Source organism: Carcharhinus amblyrhynchos, chromosome 5 (genome assembly GCF_965287045.1).
Source record: "Carcharhinus amblyrhynchos chromosome 5, sCarAmb.v2.hapA, whole genome shotgun sequence".
In the NCBI taxonomy this organism is placed as follows: Eukaryota; Metazoa; Chordata; class Chondrichthyes; order Carcharhiniformes; family Carcharhinidae; genus Carcharhinus; species Carcharhinus amblyrhynchos.
This window is the reverse complement of record NC_137328.1, coordinates 59,325,234-59,345,071: the sequence shown is the minus strand read 5'-3', so window position 1 is coordinate 59,345,071 and position 19,838 is coordinate 59,325,234. Positions and strand designations below refer to the sequence as shown.

At 39.4% G+C, this 19,838-nt stretch overlaps 1 protein-coding gene across 10 annotated transcripts in view; it reads left to right on the top strand.

Moving 5' to 3' along the window:
• The window catches only part of LOC145343060 (transducin-like enhancer protein 4), a 180,229-nt gene that overhangs the window by 44,891 nt on the left and 115,500 nt on the right, over positions 1–19,838 (top strand). For 4 of the 10 annotated variants that reach the window (XR_013886679.1, XM_080188865.1, XM_080188864.1 and 1 more), the window contains exons 5-6: positions 15,948–16,010; positions 17,817–17,891. Coding sequence is in view for 9 of the 10 variants with exons in the window: in XM_080188865.1 (XP_080044991.1) it covers positions 15,948–16,010; positions 17,817–17,891 (138 nt within the window). In the remaining variant the exon portion in view is untranslated. Of the gene's footprint in view, positions 1–6,929; positions 7,015–15,947; positions 16,011–17,816; positions 17,922–19,838 lie in introns of those variants that run through there. The other 6 variants (XM_080188863.1, XM_080188862.1, XM_080188869.1 and 3 more) reach the window with 3 other exon arrangements.

Below are 19,838 nucleotides of genomic sequence, written 5' to 3'. Positions count from 1 at the left end.
TTTAAACAGAAATGTTTGTTCAGCAGAGAATTTTATTTTGTGAATGTTGCTAAGATTGTACTTTATACGATTTGAATTCTTGCCAATTTAGTGGTAGAAATATTTTAATTTCTGTTCTAGTCAGGTATTTGTTTAAGGCCATTCACTTATCAAAATGCCCAGGACATGACCTAAAAATGTTGCTTAATGATATACAATAGCTTTCAATGTCACAAATGATTCATACATTTCAATCTGTAATGTGCAATATTCTCTTATGTTAATTTAAACTTGGCAAACGGTTGCTTGCCAGCTCTTAAGCAGAATTTACATTTTATTAATACCGATTTAATTTCTAGAACAAATCAGCATGAACATTTCTTACCAATATGTACATGCGCGCTAATCTAGGTTCACACCATCTTATTGGCAATAAAGTTTTTTTATTGAAAAGGTTACTATAGTGACTTTTACATGACTACAGAAGTGCATGTAGTTTCTGAGAGCAAACTGAATGGATGAAGAAACAGATATGTTGATGTGTGTGGTTTCTGTTGGTTTAAAGAATGTAATTCTAAACTTTCGATGTACTTTTAACTCAATGTTTATCCTTCTGGAACGTAATAAAACTTTCAATTGAGTCTTTCAATGAATTAAAAAGGGCATTAGAATTCAATATTAGATGCAGGAAATGCATTTTTAAATATAAGGAATGTGTTTTTTCAGCTGAAAAAATGCGTCAATGAGGCTTTTCTGTTTTGCTTGGAAACAGAATAGATGATAAAGAAGCATCCATGGGAGGAACGTTTTTGGAAGAGTTCAAGTGCCTTTATTGCATTCAATAACCTTTGTTTCCTCTTTTCTCTTCCCCCTCCACCCCCGCCTATGATAGACGGCATATAAGAAATCAGTGCTTTTCAAATGACCCAAGCTATCAATGAATGTAGTTGTTGTTCAGGGATGTGTGACCCACGTGACCTATAAATCTGATTGGAAGCTACAGCTCTGGTAACATGGTTGGATTCACTGATGGATGGCAGATTAAGGGCTGTGATTAACCATGTGATTTGCAGGCTTGGAATCTGTTGCCAAAGCAACATTCATCGGATGCAGTCAGAATTTCAAGTGACCAAATGAAATTCAGGTGGTGGAGCATTTTCTCTTGCTTTCCCATTTTTCCTATGTGGCCTACACTTCAAAGTGAAAAATAAATCTTTGATGAATCTGCTGTTCTCCCTTAAGCTGTCTGTTACTCATCAGACACCAGGTTGCAGTTCAGTGAACAGAAGAAAAGGTTTTAATAAAAGCCGTGCCACAGGCTGTAATGCATCATTTTAGGCCTCTAATTACATTACAATGACAAATATCAATGGTGACAACAGCAATAACCTACATCCTTTAATAGCTGGGTTGGAAAGGATTTTGGGCTCTCTGCCATTATGTTAGACTCCATTTCAAAAGTAGACCATTAGGAGTGTGTATTTGACAGTATTATTGTCTGATAACCCAAGCTCTGTGAAAGGGTCTGTAAATAAATGATGCTTCACTATCTGCCTTTCCCTGAGGACAAAGGAGGGCACATTATACAGTGACCGTGGAAGTGCTGGTGTTGCTGTGGTAACTTTCTCTTTAAACAGGGAATGCGTTGTCTAATTTTCTTAACTTTCTAGTCTTTGTCTTTTGACAATTAGTGCTGTGACAAAAGCTTAATTTTTGCTCTCTTTTTAAAATGAAAGTTAAGCTTCCATCTTCCTAGTGATTCAATTTCTGCAGTGGACACATATGAGAGACTGTCTCCTTTCCAGAACTTCCTTACTCACTCCTGAATTATAGTTGTATTTGTCTTATTTTCAGTCTTTTCTGGAAGGAACTGATTCTCGTTGGGAATATGGTTCATGAATACGATCAATCTTGCGATTTATGCCAAGCAAGGAACCATGCTTTGTTCAAAACAAGACAGCAAATTATACGATATAGAGGGGGGATTTTAATCACCAATGACAGGTGGCTCAGTGGCACTGCTGCCTCACAGTGCCAAGGACCTGGATTCAATACCTGCCTTGGGTAACTGTGTAGAATTTGTACATTCTCTTCGTGTCTGCGTGGATTCCTCCTGGTGCTCCAGTTTTCTTCCAGCCCCAATTCACCCTCTTCCAGCTTTAATGAGGAAGAATGATTAATTGGCTGCCTGGGTGGGATTGGTCAGTAAAACCTTTTAAGGCTCTATGCCTCCATGCTAACAGAATTTTAATTTTTAGATTGGAGAGGTCGCGTTTCCTGGAGCTAAGGAATCCTGGTAGGTAAAAGGAGACAAGCAGAGCCAGATCCATGAGGTAAGTTCATTTACAGCATTGCTACTTGTAGGCCCAGAAGATCAGGAGACGCCCCAGCGGACTGTAGACCATTTTACCATCCTGGGGCAATCAGAGAATAGTACAGTAGAGCCCAAATTGTTTTTCCCAGAGGTCATCACGTGCTTTTATTGGACAGCAATGTTCTTTCATTTTTGTTCATAGCACAGAGAGTCCGGCTTTAGTGTGCCCACTGAGTTCAGTAAATACAGTAGAAAGTAAGGTACAAAACTTGGATCTTTCGCATCCTTCTAACTTCAGATAACAGGTGAATTATTGGATTTTTTTAGTTTGACTCATTTTAAGTTATGAAGACCGAATCTCTACTTATATTTCTATACAGAGCATTGGTCTCCTTAATTAAAGAATGATGTAAATGCATTGGAAGCAGTTCAGAGAAGATTGGTACCTGGAAAGGAAGGGTTGTCTTATGAGGAAAGGTTGAACAGGCTAAGCTTGTATCCACTGGAGTTTAGAAATGTAAGAAGCGACTTGATTAAAACAGAAGATTCTGAAGGATCTTGGCAGGGTGATTGTGGAGAGGATGTTTCCTCTTGTGAGAATTTAGAACTGGGGGTCATTGTTTAAAAATAAGGGGTCACACATTTAAGATCAAGATGAGGAAAATTTTTAACCGATAAGCAAGGGGGTGAAAGGTTCTTGGGGGGGTAGGTGGGAATGTGATGTTGAGGTTACAATTAAATCAGCTATGATCTTGTTAAATGGTGGAGCAGGCTCAAGGGGCCGAGTGGCCTACTCCTGCTCCTAATCCATATGTTTGTCTAACCTGTCAGATGTTTCCAATTGAAGTGGGATCACGACACTTCATTTGCCCTTTTTCTTTGAGTTTACACAAGTATATTTGTGAATGGAAAACGTGATGTATTATGATCTGATGTGTCAAAATGGAAGTATACTATCAATCCTGTTTTAATTCTATAAATTGTAAAAGACATGGATTGACCAGGGGATAATGTGTTCCAACTCATCAATTAAAGACTTGTAAAATTAGCACAAGAGTGAGCTGTGACACAAGTAACATGAAAAATTGAGAGGCACAGCACAAAATACACAAATATTGGCTTTCCTCGTAGCATATATTCTTCATCAAATAGCTGGTAGTTTATCATGATAGCAACCAGGAAGGTTTTCCTTTGCCCAGTTTTGAGTGAGACATTTACTATTGTTTGAATATGTATATCATATCTCTGACTATATTGCACATTCAGCTGTGGCTATTGATTTGATGGCACTGTTTTACATTTCCATTGTGCTAATTAGTCAGATAAATACTCATTACTGTTGAAACACTGGCTGTTTTGTTGTATAGATATAGATGACTGGCGCTGCCATAGCATTGCTCCCACAGGACGCTACGACGCCTGAGAAAACTTGGATCGTCTTACTGTTGGTTGTGTAAGGCACAGACGGTGTGTACTGTAGCATAAAAGACATGAAACAGCCCTCTTCCTATTATGTTTTAATATCTTCAGCAACAGTACGTTATACATTATTAAAACAGAAAATGAAAGCTCTTTTAGCTTTGTAGGTTGTATATCTCATGTTATCATTCATTGATTAAAATAGAGGTCGTACCATTGAATTTCTGTTCAAAAAATATCAGGTTGAGAGAAACTAAACCAAAAAAATGTGCATCTGATTGAGGTGAAGGTAGGACTTACTGAGCAGAAGATTGTGAGAGCTGAATTAACATCAGTAAGTATGTTAATTTACATAGATTGGTTCAATGATTTTGCAGTTTTAATATTGTGCATTAATTTCGATCACCCACACTGTTAGGCTCAGTAATTCTAAGCTGCTTTATCCCATTTGTTATCAGCACTTAAATGTTCAAAAATAAATCAAATGAGTGGGACTAATGAGACTTGCTTCTGCGAAGTATGAACTTATGATTTGTTAGTTAAAAGTAATTTATTTAAAAAAGCTCAAAAGTGAAGTGGGAGCACAAATATTTACTCGGGGCTGCAGAGACAGGTTCAGGAAGTGGTGGATGATTGTGGAAAGGGTAGAGAATTTTCAGACTGGAGACCAGAATTATACACTTCCAGATGCCTGCTGTTTCAATTCTTTTAGCAAGTTTCTTGCGCTGATTGGCAGACTGGCCGTTTGTCAGGTGGCAAAGCAGCAGAGGAGTTGATCCAAAACAAGTAGGAGATCGAGGCAGGGGTGGAGTAGTGGAACTTTGCAAGAAATCAGGGATGGGGGTGGGGCAGTAGAAGAACACAGAGGCTGAGGGCAGTTGGAGGATAGGGTATGGAGTTGGGACAGGAAGAGATCGGGGAGGGTAGAGCAGGATGGAATGATGAATAAGTGGGGGCATTTTGGGATGGGGTAAATGGAGGCAGGAGGGGATGGGGGGTGCATAGGGACAGGACGATCTACTGTGGGCAACTGGAGCAGGAGGATCTATTGGGGATCGGGGGTGAGTGGGGTCAGGAGGTTATTGGAGTGAGGGCACAGGAGTTTTCATAGAAGTGTGGGCAAGTAGGATATCAGGGATATTATTCAGGGGTGGATGGGGAGTTGGAAATCTGGAATACTTAGTGGGAGGGAGGGTGGGGGATGGGGAATGAACAGGGAGAGGCAGAGATTGGGAATGATTGGCTAAGTCAGATGGTAGATGATTGGGAGGAGTTGGAAATAGGGAATGATCGGGGGACTTGGATACTGAGTTTGGGGGGTGGAGTCGGAATTTGGGTATGATGGGGGTGGAGTTGGAGATGGGGAATGATCAGAGTAGTCTCAGATTGTGAATGATTGATTGGGGTGATTGTGTTGGATTAGGAATGTTTGGGGGGAATCGGAGATTGGGAATGATCAGAGGAGTGTGTTGGATTAGGAATAATTGGGGAGTTGTGTTGGGTTAGAGATTTTGAGGAGGGGAATCAGATTGGGAATGATTGGGGGGGCGTTGTGTTGCATTCAGGATGTTGGGGTGAGTTGGAAATTGCAAGGGTTTGGGTCTGAGCTGGAAATTGGCCGCGTCCGGGGTTGGGAAACCTGAAATTGGAAGTGGTGCAATTGTAACACTCAACAACTTTTATCTTTCAAACACTGCTAGAAATTCGACCTTTGTGTATACTCTGTCATCATAATTGAGAATGGCAGGCCCGAATTCAAGGACCACTGTGTTGCATCCCCAAGCACAATTCAAAAAATGGCTGCCCAAAATTGAGTTAATATCTTTTTCAGGTGGCTTAAGTAGCAACCTCAAATAAGCGCTTGGCCTTTTTATATAAACTTGAAACAGGAGTAAGCCATTCAGCCCTCCAAGCCTGCTCCACCATTCATTTTGATCATGGCTGATCATCAAATTCAATACCCTGATCCATCCTTCCTGCCATATCCCTTGATCTCTTTAGCCTCAAGAGCTAATTTCTTCAAATCAGACAATGATTTGGCGTCAACTACTTCCTGTGATAATGAATTCCACACATTCACCACCCTCTGGGTGGAGAAATTTCTCCTCACATTTTTTAAAAGGTTTACCCCTTATCCATAAACTGTGACCCCTAGGTCTGGATTCCCTCACCATTGGGAACATTCTTTCTGAATCTACCCTGTCTAACCCTCTTACAAGTTTCTGAGATTCCCTGTCACTCTTCTAAACTCCAGTGAATATAATCCTAACCTACTTAGTCTCTCCTCATATGACACAGTTGCCATCCCTGGAATAAGCCTGGTAAATCTTCACTATATTCCCTCTATAGCAAGGGCACCTTTCCTCAGAAAAGAACATCAAAACTGCACACAATACACTCCAGGTATGGCCTCATCAACTCCTCCACAATTGCAGTAAAATATCCCTATCCCTATTCCTATATTCACACCCTCTTGCTATAAAGGCCAACATACCATTTGCCTTCTGAAAGTCTAAATAAACCACATCCACTGGTTTTCCTCAGTCAACTCTACTAGTTATGTCCTCAAGAATTCTAATAGATTCATCAAACATGATTCCCCCTTTGTATATCCATGCTGACTTTGTCTGATTTACCGCTTCTTTCCAAATGCAGCGTTATGAAATCCTTGATAATGGACTCCAGCAACTTCCCCAGTTCTGATGTTAGCCTCACTGATCCATAGTTCCCAGTTTTCTCTCTGCTTCCATTTTTGAATAGTGGGCTCACATATTAGCTGTCCTCCAATCTGTAGGAATTAGTCCAAAGAATTTTGGAAAGTGACCACCAATGGATCAACTCTTTCCATATTGATATTCTCCTGAGAGACCTGTTTTAGGATTGCTCAAAGAAATTTGACTAGTTGAGTAGAGTAGATGTCAGGCATCCTCTGTTTAGGTTTTCCATGTATGGATGTGAAAATGGGAGTAAATTTAATTTTTTTTACATTTCAAGTGAAATAATGACCTGCGATCCTGAATGCCCTGTCAGTTTTATTTGCTGTCCTGTCACACACATGCACAACCAAATCAATATAGGCCGAGAATTTCACTGCCATGGTTAAATAGCTGAATTGTTGGAAAACCACAAGCCCTGCTCTTGAACACACATTTCTCATTTTTACAGGTGAGAGAAGGGACCCAAGCATGTTTTCTGCATGCATATTTAACAGAGGCAACTGGCTTTTAAATCATCAGCTGCCTCCTGAAGTGGAATTTTGGTAGCCTTGGAGTGTGAAATCTGACATGTGCAGATTAGACCTGGTAAGAACAGATCTGAATTTTGTAGATTCGTTTGGATACCTAGGGTGCACTGGTCTGAGGGCACCTTTGAGGGAGATCAGATGCCCATTGGGGAAGGTCAGATGCCCTTTGGAATTGTTAAAAGTAGGCATAGATACATATTAATGTCAAGCTCTTGGAACTATCAACAGAATTGACAAAAGCAACTTGTTAAAGGAACCTGTCAAAGACACCTACATAAGGGGGCTGTCAAGACATTTAAAAATCCTGCCTTTTATATCTTTGAAATGAATGCCTTGAATGTTCAAAAATAAAATGCCTGTTTGCCATTTCACTCTTTTGACTTGAGCCTGAAGACTTCCATTATTGGATTGAGTTTTAAGTTTCTGGGTATCCAAATAGCCATCAACTATTCTGGTCCCTCCATGCTGAAGCTATAATTAAGAAAGTCTACCAAAATCTCTTTTCTCAGGAGGCTAAAGAAAATTCAGCATGTCTGCTGCAACACTCTGCAATCTTTACAGATGCACCATTGAAAGCATCCTTGATAAGCAGAGCTTTGTATGAATCCTGCTCTGACCAAGACAGCAAGAAACTACAAAGGCTTGTGAATGTAGCCCAGTCCATCGTGCAAACTAGCCTCTCATTCATTGACTTCATCTACACTCTCACTGCCTCAGAAAAGCAGTCAGCATAATCAAGGACCCCACATGCTTTCTTCTATCTTCTGTGGGGGAAAAAGAAAAAACATCTGAGACCATGTTCTAACTGACTCAAGAACAGCTTCTGTCCCGCTGCCATCAGACTTTTGAATGGGTCTACCTTATATTATGCTGGTCTTTGTTTACATCTCAACTATGACTGTAACACTATATTCTGTACCCTTTTCTTTCCTTCTCCCCTATGTAGTCTATGAAAGGTATGTTTTGTCAATATAGTGCTCAAGAAACAATATTTTTTACTTTATCTCAATATGTAATAATAAATCAAATTACTGCTGCATGACTCATTTCACAATAGCCAGTTTGACTGACAACTACAAATTGTCATAAATACTTTGAGCGACTATGAATTCCAATGCTTGCTATTATGAGGGATTGTGTTTATTGTTAGGCTTAATTTACAATTCTCTAACTAGATTTTTTTTGAATGGGAGTGCTTTATCAATATAGTGAAGCTTGCCATAGGCACGTAAAACTTTATTTTATAGAACTTTATCTCATCTCTGCATGGATCCTTGGATCTTTGTGTTGGGTATCAGATGTCCTGGCATGAGTTGACTTTAATATATGGCATAGGGGCTATAAAGGGCTAAAAGTTAAGGGGAATAAATGAAATGGTATAGGTTGGCATGAGGTCATGAGGAACCTTGGGGTTGTGGGGATCATGAGGTGGGATGAGTGGCATGGATGGGGCACATGGGAGGGTGGGTGGGGTGGCAGGATCTGGTTGCTGAGGGCTGGAGGAAAGTTTCATGTTTTATTCTTTATTTTTAAATTTTGGACCAGATTTCTGAGGCAGGCCTTCTGCTTTGCCTGTGTCTTTTCGTGATAGTCTTCTCAATTCTTCTGAACTTCTAATCCACCCAGATTGATCATTCAATGTCCAAGCAGCCATTTTTAGAGGTCAGGTTTGCAGAGGCAAGAATTCCCTTATTTCTGCGCATCTGACAAGGGTGAAAATCTGCTTCATTTACAGATGCAGTCTTGCGTTTCTAAGCATTTCCAACATCTTCCCTGCTCCAGCCTTTTTTTTTGTTCTTTATACTTGCTGTACACAAAATGTTTAATTGAGCCTCCGTTGAGGTAGTGAGAGCAGTTTTAAGAAAAAGTGTACTAAATGTGGTTGAAGCTGAAATTATTAAAAAACTGTCATTGTGGTTATAAAAGCATCTTGAATGGACTTGCTTTGCTGGCAAATGGCTAAGCTGTACCTAAGCTGTCAAACTGTGACTCATTATCTTTTAGCTAAACTTGACTAGCCAAGAACAATAGCACCTAGCATGTCTGGATTGCAACAATGCAAATGTTTATCTGTGTTTTTTTGAAGCATTTGTCAAGGGAATATCATTAGCGTAAATAGATTTTTGTGAAGATGTAGTGGAATATTGCTTATTATAAAGCTCTCATATTGCAGAAGCAGGCCATTGGGTCTGCACCAACTCTTCAGCGGCAGCATCCTAACCAGGTCCTATTCCTATAACCCCATGTATTTACCCGACTAATCCCTCTAAACCACATATCTTGGGACACTAAGGGGCAATTTAGCATGGCCAATCCACCTAATCTGCATATCTTTGGACTGCGGGAGGAAGCTGGAGCACCCGGAGGGAACCCACACAGACACAGGAAGTACATGCAACCTCCACACACGCAGTCACCCAAGGCTGGAATTGAGCCCGGGTTACGTAGATTTTAAAATGTCAGTGCCAGAACACTGTTCTTTGGAAGACTATTGTTGGAGTGTTGACCTTGTCACGTAGGTAGACTTTCACCCCCTGTTGCTCAGAAAGCAACTGGAAGCAGTAAGACATGGCAGCAGTAGAGACAGTTTAGGTATCGATACATGTTGCCACGTAGTATCGTAGGCAGAGGAGTGATTTATGGAAGTAGCTCCTGTCTTGAGCTTGCAATGAAAACCAACCTCATTATTTATTCACGTTTATAATTAAGATTTATTTAAAAGTAGCCCATCATCTCTGCATTTCATTTTGAAAATTACAAGGCACACTTCACCCTAAATGTCACTGTCAATGGAGAAAAAGTGTGCCATGATGTTGGACCAACTCTTGATCGCCCCCTGACTTATCATTACCACCCCTGAAAGACTGCCTAAAAGACTGAGACGTGAGTGAACATCATCCACGAGCTCACCAGCAACACATAGGATGCAAGAATTATTGGTCGTCTTGCTTCTTCCACAGCTTTGGCCTTGACAGCCTCATACTTTGTGCCTGAATGGGCCTCAAGTTGTCACACCAAACTCATTGACACACAACTTCACTCATTAATGATGATGATCTCTGGAACTCTGAGATCAGCTCTATGCCAGTGGTTACCAGTCCTCTCATATTGTCCCTTCCTGCATTTGATGGGATGCAGCAACATGCAGAGAGAGAAATAACTCATATCTGTAGCAGCTTGGACCTCCCCACCCATAAAGACCTTCGGCACTCCCCTACTCACCACATAGCTTTACGAAACTCATCTGGACACACATTGAACATTTTCAACTCCATAACACTGATGAAACCTGGAGAAAAGCTTGGGTAGAAAACACCCAAAGACAAATAATTTGGTTGGGTTTTCCATTCTGTTATCTAAGTTGAGTGGTGGGAGGGAAAATTGGCATAATTTTGATTAGGTGGTTGTGGATGAACACATGTGAACTTCCATTTTTTTTTAGCTCATTAATCCTACATCAGTGAGGAGCATGGTGAATCTCATGGCAGGACAGGCAGGTAGTTGGCTATCCCACTTTACCTCATGGGGTTGAAGGTTCTGGCACCATATTTAAATGGATGGACATTCACTCATTATAGACCAAGAGCTCCACACTACTACGACAGAGTCTGTGTAGCCACAGCTTGTACTGGAGAAGCTGGCTGATGTGAGCAACCTCATCCTGGAACATACAAGGGCACCTCTGGCATGGCCTTTCACTCATCTCTAGGCAGGAGTACCAATTCATATATATAGGGCCAGTCTTGCTGTAGCAATGTTCCATGTTTGTCAGCTTCTTGACCTTCTAGAGGCCCTGCTGCATCTTGATGCACAGGCCCTTGCTCCTCCTGGCCCTGTGCCAACCTGATATGGAATCTCCTTTCTTCATTAGGATGAAAGCTATTATCAAGCAGGATTGCCTGCAGTCTACATTATCAATGCTTCATTGTATGTGTGAACAAATTGAAGTGATACATTAAATGAGAATACTCTTTGCATATTACCACCCACCTCAAAGCTAGCAGATAAGTGCTAAGCACCTGTTCTCCATCTGGACATGAAATCCCCACCCCCTTACAAGTAAACAACATCCTGGAGGACTAGAGATAGGTACTCCTCACATTCACACATGAATATGTATTGAGACATCGCTCTTTGACCAGGGTATTGAGAGCTATGTGCAAGAAGCCTCTATTGGACACTTTTCTGCTTGTTTACAAAATCCTTGAAATTCTATAGAGATACCATTGTCATGGTAGCATTTAAAGACTAACCACATGATCAGCCATAACCATTCACCTGGGGGGATGGAGGTTTCGAGTCACAAGTTGGCTGCCCTCCACCAGTCGAGCCACTTGAAGGCATTCACCTCTCCCTCCTGTCATCCCTGCCCCTGACTGCAGCTGATGGCAAATGGTACTGGATGAATGGCAGCCCCACATCTTGCTGGGGTCTTGCTGACTGCCTATCATGGTCATGGTCAGTTTAGAAAAATAGTATGCATTACCATTCAAACTCATTCCACTACCTTTTATACTCCCTCTGAGAACTAACAATTTCCCTCGCATTACATAGATCCACCAAATATTAACATTCCTCTCTTGTCTGTCATGTTTGAACCCCCTCATTACCCTGTATCCTACTACAATCCACCTCCACATGCCTTTCCTCCCCTCCGAAGGTGACATTTATTACTATCTGTATGCTCCTGACCCTGGCCCCTCTGATTATTCTAGCCATCTGTCTTGTCTCCCTGTGACCAACACCATGAGACCTTCACCTACTAGACTCTCACCTTCCACTCCCCTACCTGCTATCTAAGAACCACTCCCCCCTTTCCAGATATTCTCACCCTCTTCCACTTCCTTGCTCAGACATTCTCCCCATTACACCTTCCCCTGACATTGCCCCTCCCTGGGGCGCTCTCGTCACCCTTTCCCCATCAGCCTCCCCAACCTTCACTTTGGCCTTCCAGCTAAACCTTCCTTCCAGCCTTCACCTGCCTCTAGGGTCCAGCTTTGTTGAGTTCGCTAACAACACTCACTACAAGTGAACTTATACAGGGTCCCCAAGAAGGAGAAAGCAACATCCTCAGACCTCAAAGCAGTGGAAAAAATGAAGCCTGCCAAGCACACACCATTTATATACAGTCATAAAACTGAATATACTAAATTGTCACTGTGTGCACTTTAATTTGGAGGGGCATCTTAATTCTGGCTAAGTGGTCTTTTTGATGAATGTGTATTAGATGCTAATGTACGCAAATGATGTTATGAAGCTCAACCTGTCTTTAACAAAAATTCCAACAGTTTATCCTGCCGTCAGGGAACAGATTTTTTTTGTCTCCCACTAAATTAAGTGCTCCCACTCAGCAAGATTCTCACTGCTGTTTGGAATGGAGAATTCCACCTATTGTTTCCAACCTAACATCCTAACAACCAACCTTCAGTCTCCCCTAGAGCATGTAGGAAACTCTCAATAAAAGACAGACTGGTCATGACCATCTGATGTACAAATGGTACTTCAAAACCTTGCCTGGTTGTGATTGCGGAAACCCTGACCAAACCATGGAGCACATAATAACATTTTGCCTCTGACTCAAGTTTGATGATGACATCCTAGAGTTACACTTGCTCTTCAGGAGGGCATTGGACTGGCTATGAAACTCGATAGTGAGACAGTGGTGACAGCTTCTACCCTTAAAGTCATACGAAAGAACAAGTTTAACTATATAAACTATGAATTAATTACACCTTTCACTTGTGGCCTAAAAATCGTGGAGAGTCTTTGGGAAGTCAGGGCATGAGCTACTCGCTACAGAATGTGGAGTCTGTGACATTCTGTTGTAGCCACAGTATTTATGTGCCAGACCCACTTAAGTTTCTGTTCAATAGTGACCTCCAGGAACTTAATAAGGAATTTAGCAATGATGATATCTTTGAATGTCGAGAGGAGATGGTTGACCCATCTTTTGTTGGAGATGGTCATTGTCTGGCAATTATGTAGCGCAAATATTACTTGCGACTTATCAACCCGTACCTGAATGTTGTCTAGGATGATGCATGGACATAGAGAGGGAACATGGACTACTTTGTTATCCTAGGAGCTGTGATTGGCACTGTATACTCTGCAATCATCAATATTTATTCCCATTTGTGACTTTGTGATGGCATTAGTCATTGATGAAGCACTTGAAGATGATTGGGTCTAGGTTATTCCCTGAGGAACCCTTGTAAGTGATGACCTGGGGCTGAGATGATTGGCCTCTAATGAACCATAACTATCTTTCTTTTGTGCTAGGTATAATTTGAGTTTGTGAAAAGAATTTCCTCAATTTCCATTGATCTACATTTACTCGGGTTCCTTTATGCCAAATATTGGTCAAATATTGTTCTGATGCAAGGATAATTACTCTCACCTCATCTTTGGAAATCCGGTTCTTTTGTCCATTTTTGAACCAAGGTTGTAATAAAGTTTAAAGTTACGTAGCACTGCAGGAATTCAAACTGAACATTGATAAGTGCCACTTGGCAGCAATGCCCACCATGGCTTCTATTACTTTTCTGACCATTGTGACCATGTTGGCTGTCTGTAGCAGAGTAGTTATGGATTATGGAGATTATGAAAAGTTTGAAAAATTTGAGGCTTTTAAAATAAAATCATAGAATTCCTACAGTGCAAAAGGAAGCCATTCGAGTCTGCACCTACCACAATCCCACCCAGGCCCTTTTCTCCATAACCCCACATATTTACCTTGCTAATCCCACTGACACTAAGGTCAATTTAGCATAGCTAATCAACCTAACCTGCACATCTTTGGACTGCTGGAGGCACTGAAAGGAAACCCATGCAGACACAGGGAGAACATACAAACTCCACACAGACAGTGACCCAAGGCTGGAATTGAACCTGTGTCCCTGGCGCTGCAAAGCAGCAGTACTAACCACTGTGTCACCCTTAAAGTAGGGAAGGTTAAGGGACCCAAGAGATTTGAATGATTTGATAAGAGTGAAATAGTGTTGACAAATAAATAACTGGAGCCCATTAACTTGAAATGGCAAAGTTAGAAGAATATTTTTATTTGACAGGTTTTTGGTACATGGGATACTTTAAGCATAAGTAGCTATGTGAGACAAATGTTACTATGTCATTTAAAAGGAAATTGGATAATTATTTGAAATGACAGAATATAAAAAGAAATTACAGGGAAAGGCTGAGAAAATGTGATTAGAGTAAATAGCTCCTGTGGGAGAATCAGCACAGGTTGTAATTTATGATTTGGTGATTACAAAGCAGTGATATAATCAAGGGATTCTGATAGCCTTTGAACTTTGCTTTCCGAGTTAGGTTAACAACAGCACCTGAACTCTAATATTAATTTACAGCCTTACAGTCACTCCAGAGTACCCTCTGCCTTAGTTTGTGGTGGACATTTGAAAATTGAGGTGATGTTATTGCACTTTATCCATACCATGCTGAATCGCTGATTTGTTAACTTGATTTTTTTCCACTTGCCGTACCATTTGTGCTGTCTTTTGCACTTGTCTTTGACAATTAATCACTTTTTAGAGCTACTTTGAGGTGTCTTTTTGAAGAATTAATAGTTGTGTTGGTGTCATACTGTGAACACTTGCAGTTATCAGTGTGGATTTCTCCACATGTTTTCTCCAGAAACTTGAAACAGTTCATTCTGATACTTAGGTAATGTTTCTCATCTGTTGTAGTTTAAAACAAAATTTAGATGGACTATTTCAGGCTCATCCAAATGAGTAGAATGTTCCTTTGCTCTTTTTGTAACTTCACCCTCATCCCCCGCCCTGAATCTTATCGCATGCTCCTGAAATTATCAAAATTGCCTGCACTTCACTAATCCAGTGATGGGAATGATGTACCGTGCAACTTTTGAATTTCTGTTTCACTCTGCATAAGTGCGAAGGTACCAAGTTTAGAAAATAAATGACCAGAACTTTAATCCATGGGTGAGTTAGGCGGACAGCAGGCTCTTCTGGTCCTGAGTCTTTTCATAGGGTTAACTTGATGAGAAAGCCACAACTAGTTAAAGTAGCTAAAGTAACAGTAGAGTTCCAATGGTCAGCACAGGCTTGAACGGCAGAAGGGCCTGTTCCTGTGCTTTAATTTTCTTTGTTCTTTTGTTCTTTGTTGATGTTATCTAAGCTGATCCACCCATGGTTTTCAGCAGGTGCCCCCTTGCCTTCTTGTAAGAACAGTTTAAAAAAAAATAGTCTGAAGGATCAGTAGGACTGTTGACAAGTGAGTCCTACATGTGATTTTAGCTGCCTGCCTGGCTGGGAAGGGAGGGTTAAAATTGCTCCCATTGTTTTTCTTCTGACAGTCAAACCACACATCATGATATACCACAGTTAATAGATCTGACCTATCTTTCCAGATTCTTGCAGGTGAAATGCACTCATTAATATGTATCCAACATGTGCACATTTATTTATTTATAGAATCATAGAATGGTTATAGTGCAGGAGGTGGTCATTTGAGGCCTTTGTATCCATGCTGACTCTCTGCAAGAGCAACTCAGCTAATCCACCAGCACTGGCCTTTCCTGTAGCCCCTGCATTTTCTTTTCCTTCAATGTTTATCCAGTTACTTCTTGAAAACCCCTACTGTACCTGCCCATAGATTGTGCAGTCTAGATCCAAACAACTAATAGCAATTATAAATTCAGGATTAAAGAGTTCTTATTTTCTGCATACCATATGCATGTGTGTCTGTGTATTTTACATGTAAAGAGGTATGAACTCACTGAAAATATTTTTATTGGTCCCACTGGTCATCATTCTTTATTTCTTGTTAATCCACGTATTATATTCAGAAAAACTTTTCCGTTGTTAGTTGTTGCCAGACATGTCATGTAGGCCGTTAAATCAGCTGCCTTACTGTAGGTTAGTCTGCTTGAAAAAGAAAATCTAGTTACCACTGTATGTATTTCAGCAGTATTGCACTAATGACCTAAGACCTGGTTATTCTTTTGTCTTTCAGGCTGAAATTGTCAAGAGACTAAATGCTATTTGTGCCCAAGTCATTCCTTTCCTGTCTCAGGAGGTAAGCTCTCCTTAATGTTACACGTTAATGATCCTGGTAGTGTGGATGGTACTTGGCTTTTTCTTTGCGAATATTTTGTTTTCTTGAGGCATTTTCATTGTTTAGCTCTGGGGCACAAAATAAAATCTTAAGGAACAGAGTTACAAATGAAGGTCAGTTCCTTCTACTTCACCATAAAGCTTAAAAATATCAGACTGCTGCTTTGAATGTTCCAGACCCAAGACTCATGCATGCTAAGTCATTTTTAGAGCTAAATAGATATGAAATATAATTTTGGATTAGACCGTTTGTTGTTTTTGTTATAATTTGAGTAAAATGAGACTGTTTGATCCGTTTATTATGAAACATGTCAAGTGTGTACAACTTGCAGATATGTAATCTGGCACGTACTATTCTTCATCCTTCCTTTCCTGAAGATGGTGACTCTTACTGTTATGGATATTGAGAACCGTCCGTATTATGTAAACATGGACAAAAAGGTGCAGTAGGTTATTTGCATAGTATTATAGTTGAACACACCTTGCCCTTGCTACTAATGGGGAGGCCATTTATAAAATACTACTTGGAGATTAAAATACTTGCCTTTATTCGTAGAAAAATTTCCAACAGGAATTGGGTTGAGTTAGCTTGTTGCATTAGGTGAGGAAGCCTATGGGTGAAGATGCTTAATGAGCGGCCACCTGGTACCAAAGATAATTACAAAAACATTATATGTTGTGATTTATTATGTAGAATATGATGAAAAATGGGGCTCAATTTTAACTTGATCAAAACCCATTTGTTACAGAGTTAAAATTGGGTCATTGGTTGCTAAATGAATTAAGTATAAAATCTGAACGGTAAATCAATATTCTTATTATGACAGTTGTCCTTTCATTTTGAAAGGTTCTTCATCCGTCTCATGGTTTGATTCTTTCTCTTTATGATGCCGTTAGAGCTTAATTAACATGCAGAGGATGAGGTACATTCAGTGGGTACCTCCGGCAGTTTGGTGTATCTACACCACATTGGACTTCAGCGGTTTAAAAAAGTAGCTCACCATCACTTACTCAAGGGCAATTAGGGATGGACAGTAAATGTTAGTGTAGCCAGCAAAGCCACATCTTTTGAATTAATTTTTTAAAACCTTTCTGTGCTGTACTTGCCATCCAGAGTGACGTAAATCTTGAAGTTTATATTTTAAGCTCCACATTCATATACCTGCATATGCTATACTACGTTTTTTTTTAAAATAGTAAACGCTACTGAAAATCTTTTGAGGGTAAGTCTTTGTGGATCCTCCATGTATAAGTCTTTGTGGCTTTTACAAAAAACACATTATTAAGAAGGTATCCATTAAGATTCTGTGAAAAATAATTACTATATTCAAAAATGATGGCTCCAGGATGTAGTTAGGTATGAGACAACATTTACAAAATTATAGAAACATTTACTTATAACGTCATTTCATAAAGCTCCATTGCATTGCTTAATTCACTGAGTTTTATAGATAGTTGTAAACAGTTTGTTTTTCTCTTAATGGGTCCATTCTTTACCTAAACATACAATTACAATTTTGTAATTATGTCACCGACTGATTTATAGTTTCTCTTCTTTAGAGTTGAAAAGGTCTAACTGATTAAGGCTTTACATTGTTATATAAAAAAACTCTTAGGGAAGGGATTGGATTGAGCAGTTGAGTATGCTCTGTGAACATTACATACCGCACTGACCAATGAGGTTTTTCACTCTTAGGTTTAAGAAGGACGTAATTCTACAGAATGCAAATGAAACTGACATTATTTGCTTTCTGAAATTCACTTTCAGCACCAACAGCAAGTGGTGCAGGCAGTGGAGCGGGCCAAGCAAGTGACCATGGCTGAGCTAAACGCCATCATCGGGGTACGTGGTCTTCAAAGTCTGCCCCTTACAGTGTGTATACCCATTTTATTACTCTCCTTACCACTGCTGGAGCCAGTTTAACACTTAAGTTGAGGGAGATCACATGTAAAGGGATCCGTTATCTATAATTCTAATCTTAATTTAAAGGTACAGGCATAAATTATTGCTCAATTCAATCTAGTTATTTTTGAAAGTTGTGTTATAAATTCAAGTTCCAACCCGTGTTAAGAAGAGAAAAATAAATAAATATGAATGATTAGATGTGCAGTTATATTTTTAAAAACAAATTGACTGTAATTCATTTGAATATTTAGAATACCATTATTTTAGTTGTAGCAGATGTTTGGTACTCTAGAAGCGTCATGATATTCTTCAGCAATTAAGCAAGTTAGAGGCTTCATGACAGTTTAGTTTTTCCCGAAAAGCCAAATAATACTTTGGATTCTTATTGGCATAAATTTTTAATATAATAGAATAAAATGGAAGTACAGAATAATAAGTGCTTATCTGTAGCTACTGCTAGTATAACATGTGCAAGTCTGGTAAGGTTTTAATCATAGCCATATATGCATACAGCATGTATATGTTCTCATTAGATTTTTGAAGTCCATCTAATCATCAAAAGTGTTAATTGTATTTGGAAATATTGAACTATTTTACATAACCATTTAATTTCATTTTGGAATGCTGATAGACATTCTTGTTGCTACAAGTGACATAAATAGTCATTCTCCGCGGGTAAAATGTGCATTTGAACGTCTACCATTACTTTCAATAGTAAAGCATAACCTATCTTAAATGTATCATTTCTATAAGTGTCCATGTCTTATCATTTTTTAACCTTTTAATGCTTAGTGCATAATCATTATATCAGACTTGCATATCTTACAGTAATATTACAAGATCTTTCAATCTCCAGAGGAACTAAATGTTCCGGGATAGTAGTGATTTCTTAAAGCGATTGATGAGAATATGTTAAAATTTAGCGTTTCCTTGGAAAAGGTTCCTAAAATGACTGATAAATAACTCTTCTTTTTTCATGATATAATGCATGGAGAGAGGAAATGATTACCATTCAGTGGAAGCTTTTGATGTTGAGTTTTAATCTTTCAGTGGTGTTCTAAAGCTCAGTGTACACAATCTGACATTTGATTACATATTCACTTTTGAGCACGTGCTCAATAAACCCTTTGGGATTTTAAGTAAGGGATTTTGGCCTGAAATTCTCTGTCTCCAACTACAATTTGACAGGAGACCAGCAGAATCACTTAAGAAATTCTTTACACCATTTAACTTGGGATTTTACTTGTCTCTCAAAATAGTTATGCCCCAAAATTGAGAGAACACAAAGGAGCCTGTGTCTTTATTTTGATTTGATGCTTTGGTTACAGTCACTTCTTTTGATATTGTATTATAATTTTTGTCCAATTTATTGAGTGGTAATCTCTAAAGATTATTATTTTAAAGGGGATATCAGTGATATTTGAAAGATAAATATTGGTATAAAGATGTACGTAATACATGGACCAGGTTATGTTTTAACCACTGAAGCATAGATTCACTTAAGTGAGAACATGCAATGAATAAGCCTGTTTTTCTTCCTTCCTTCTACCCCCTCCTAAAACCCATTCATTATATGGCTACAACTACAACACAACTGTATTGTGAATTCTACATCTCTTAATCCATACATGTATGGTGTTCTCATTGATTAAAGCTAGTCATACCAAAGAGCTAGCAATTCAGCCTATGCTAAAATTAAAATTGAGAGATAGTTTTATCTCAACAGTATCTCCTTCACATATAACTGTGCAGCTGGTTCTAGCAATTATGTTTCATAAAATTTGATTTGAATTAACTTGCTATATAGCAATTTTTTTCTTTTGTGTTGTCTGTGAATTCGTTTTTTCTGTTTTTTGAGAATATCAAAAACACGTTGAAATGCTA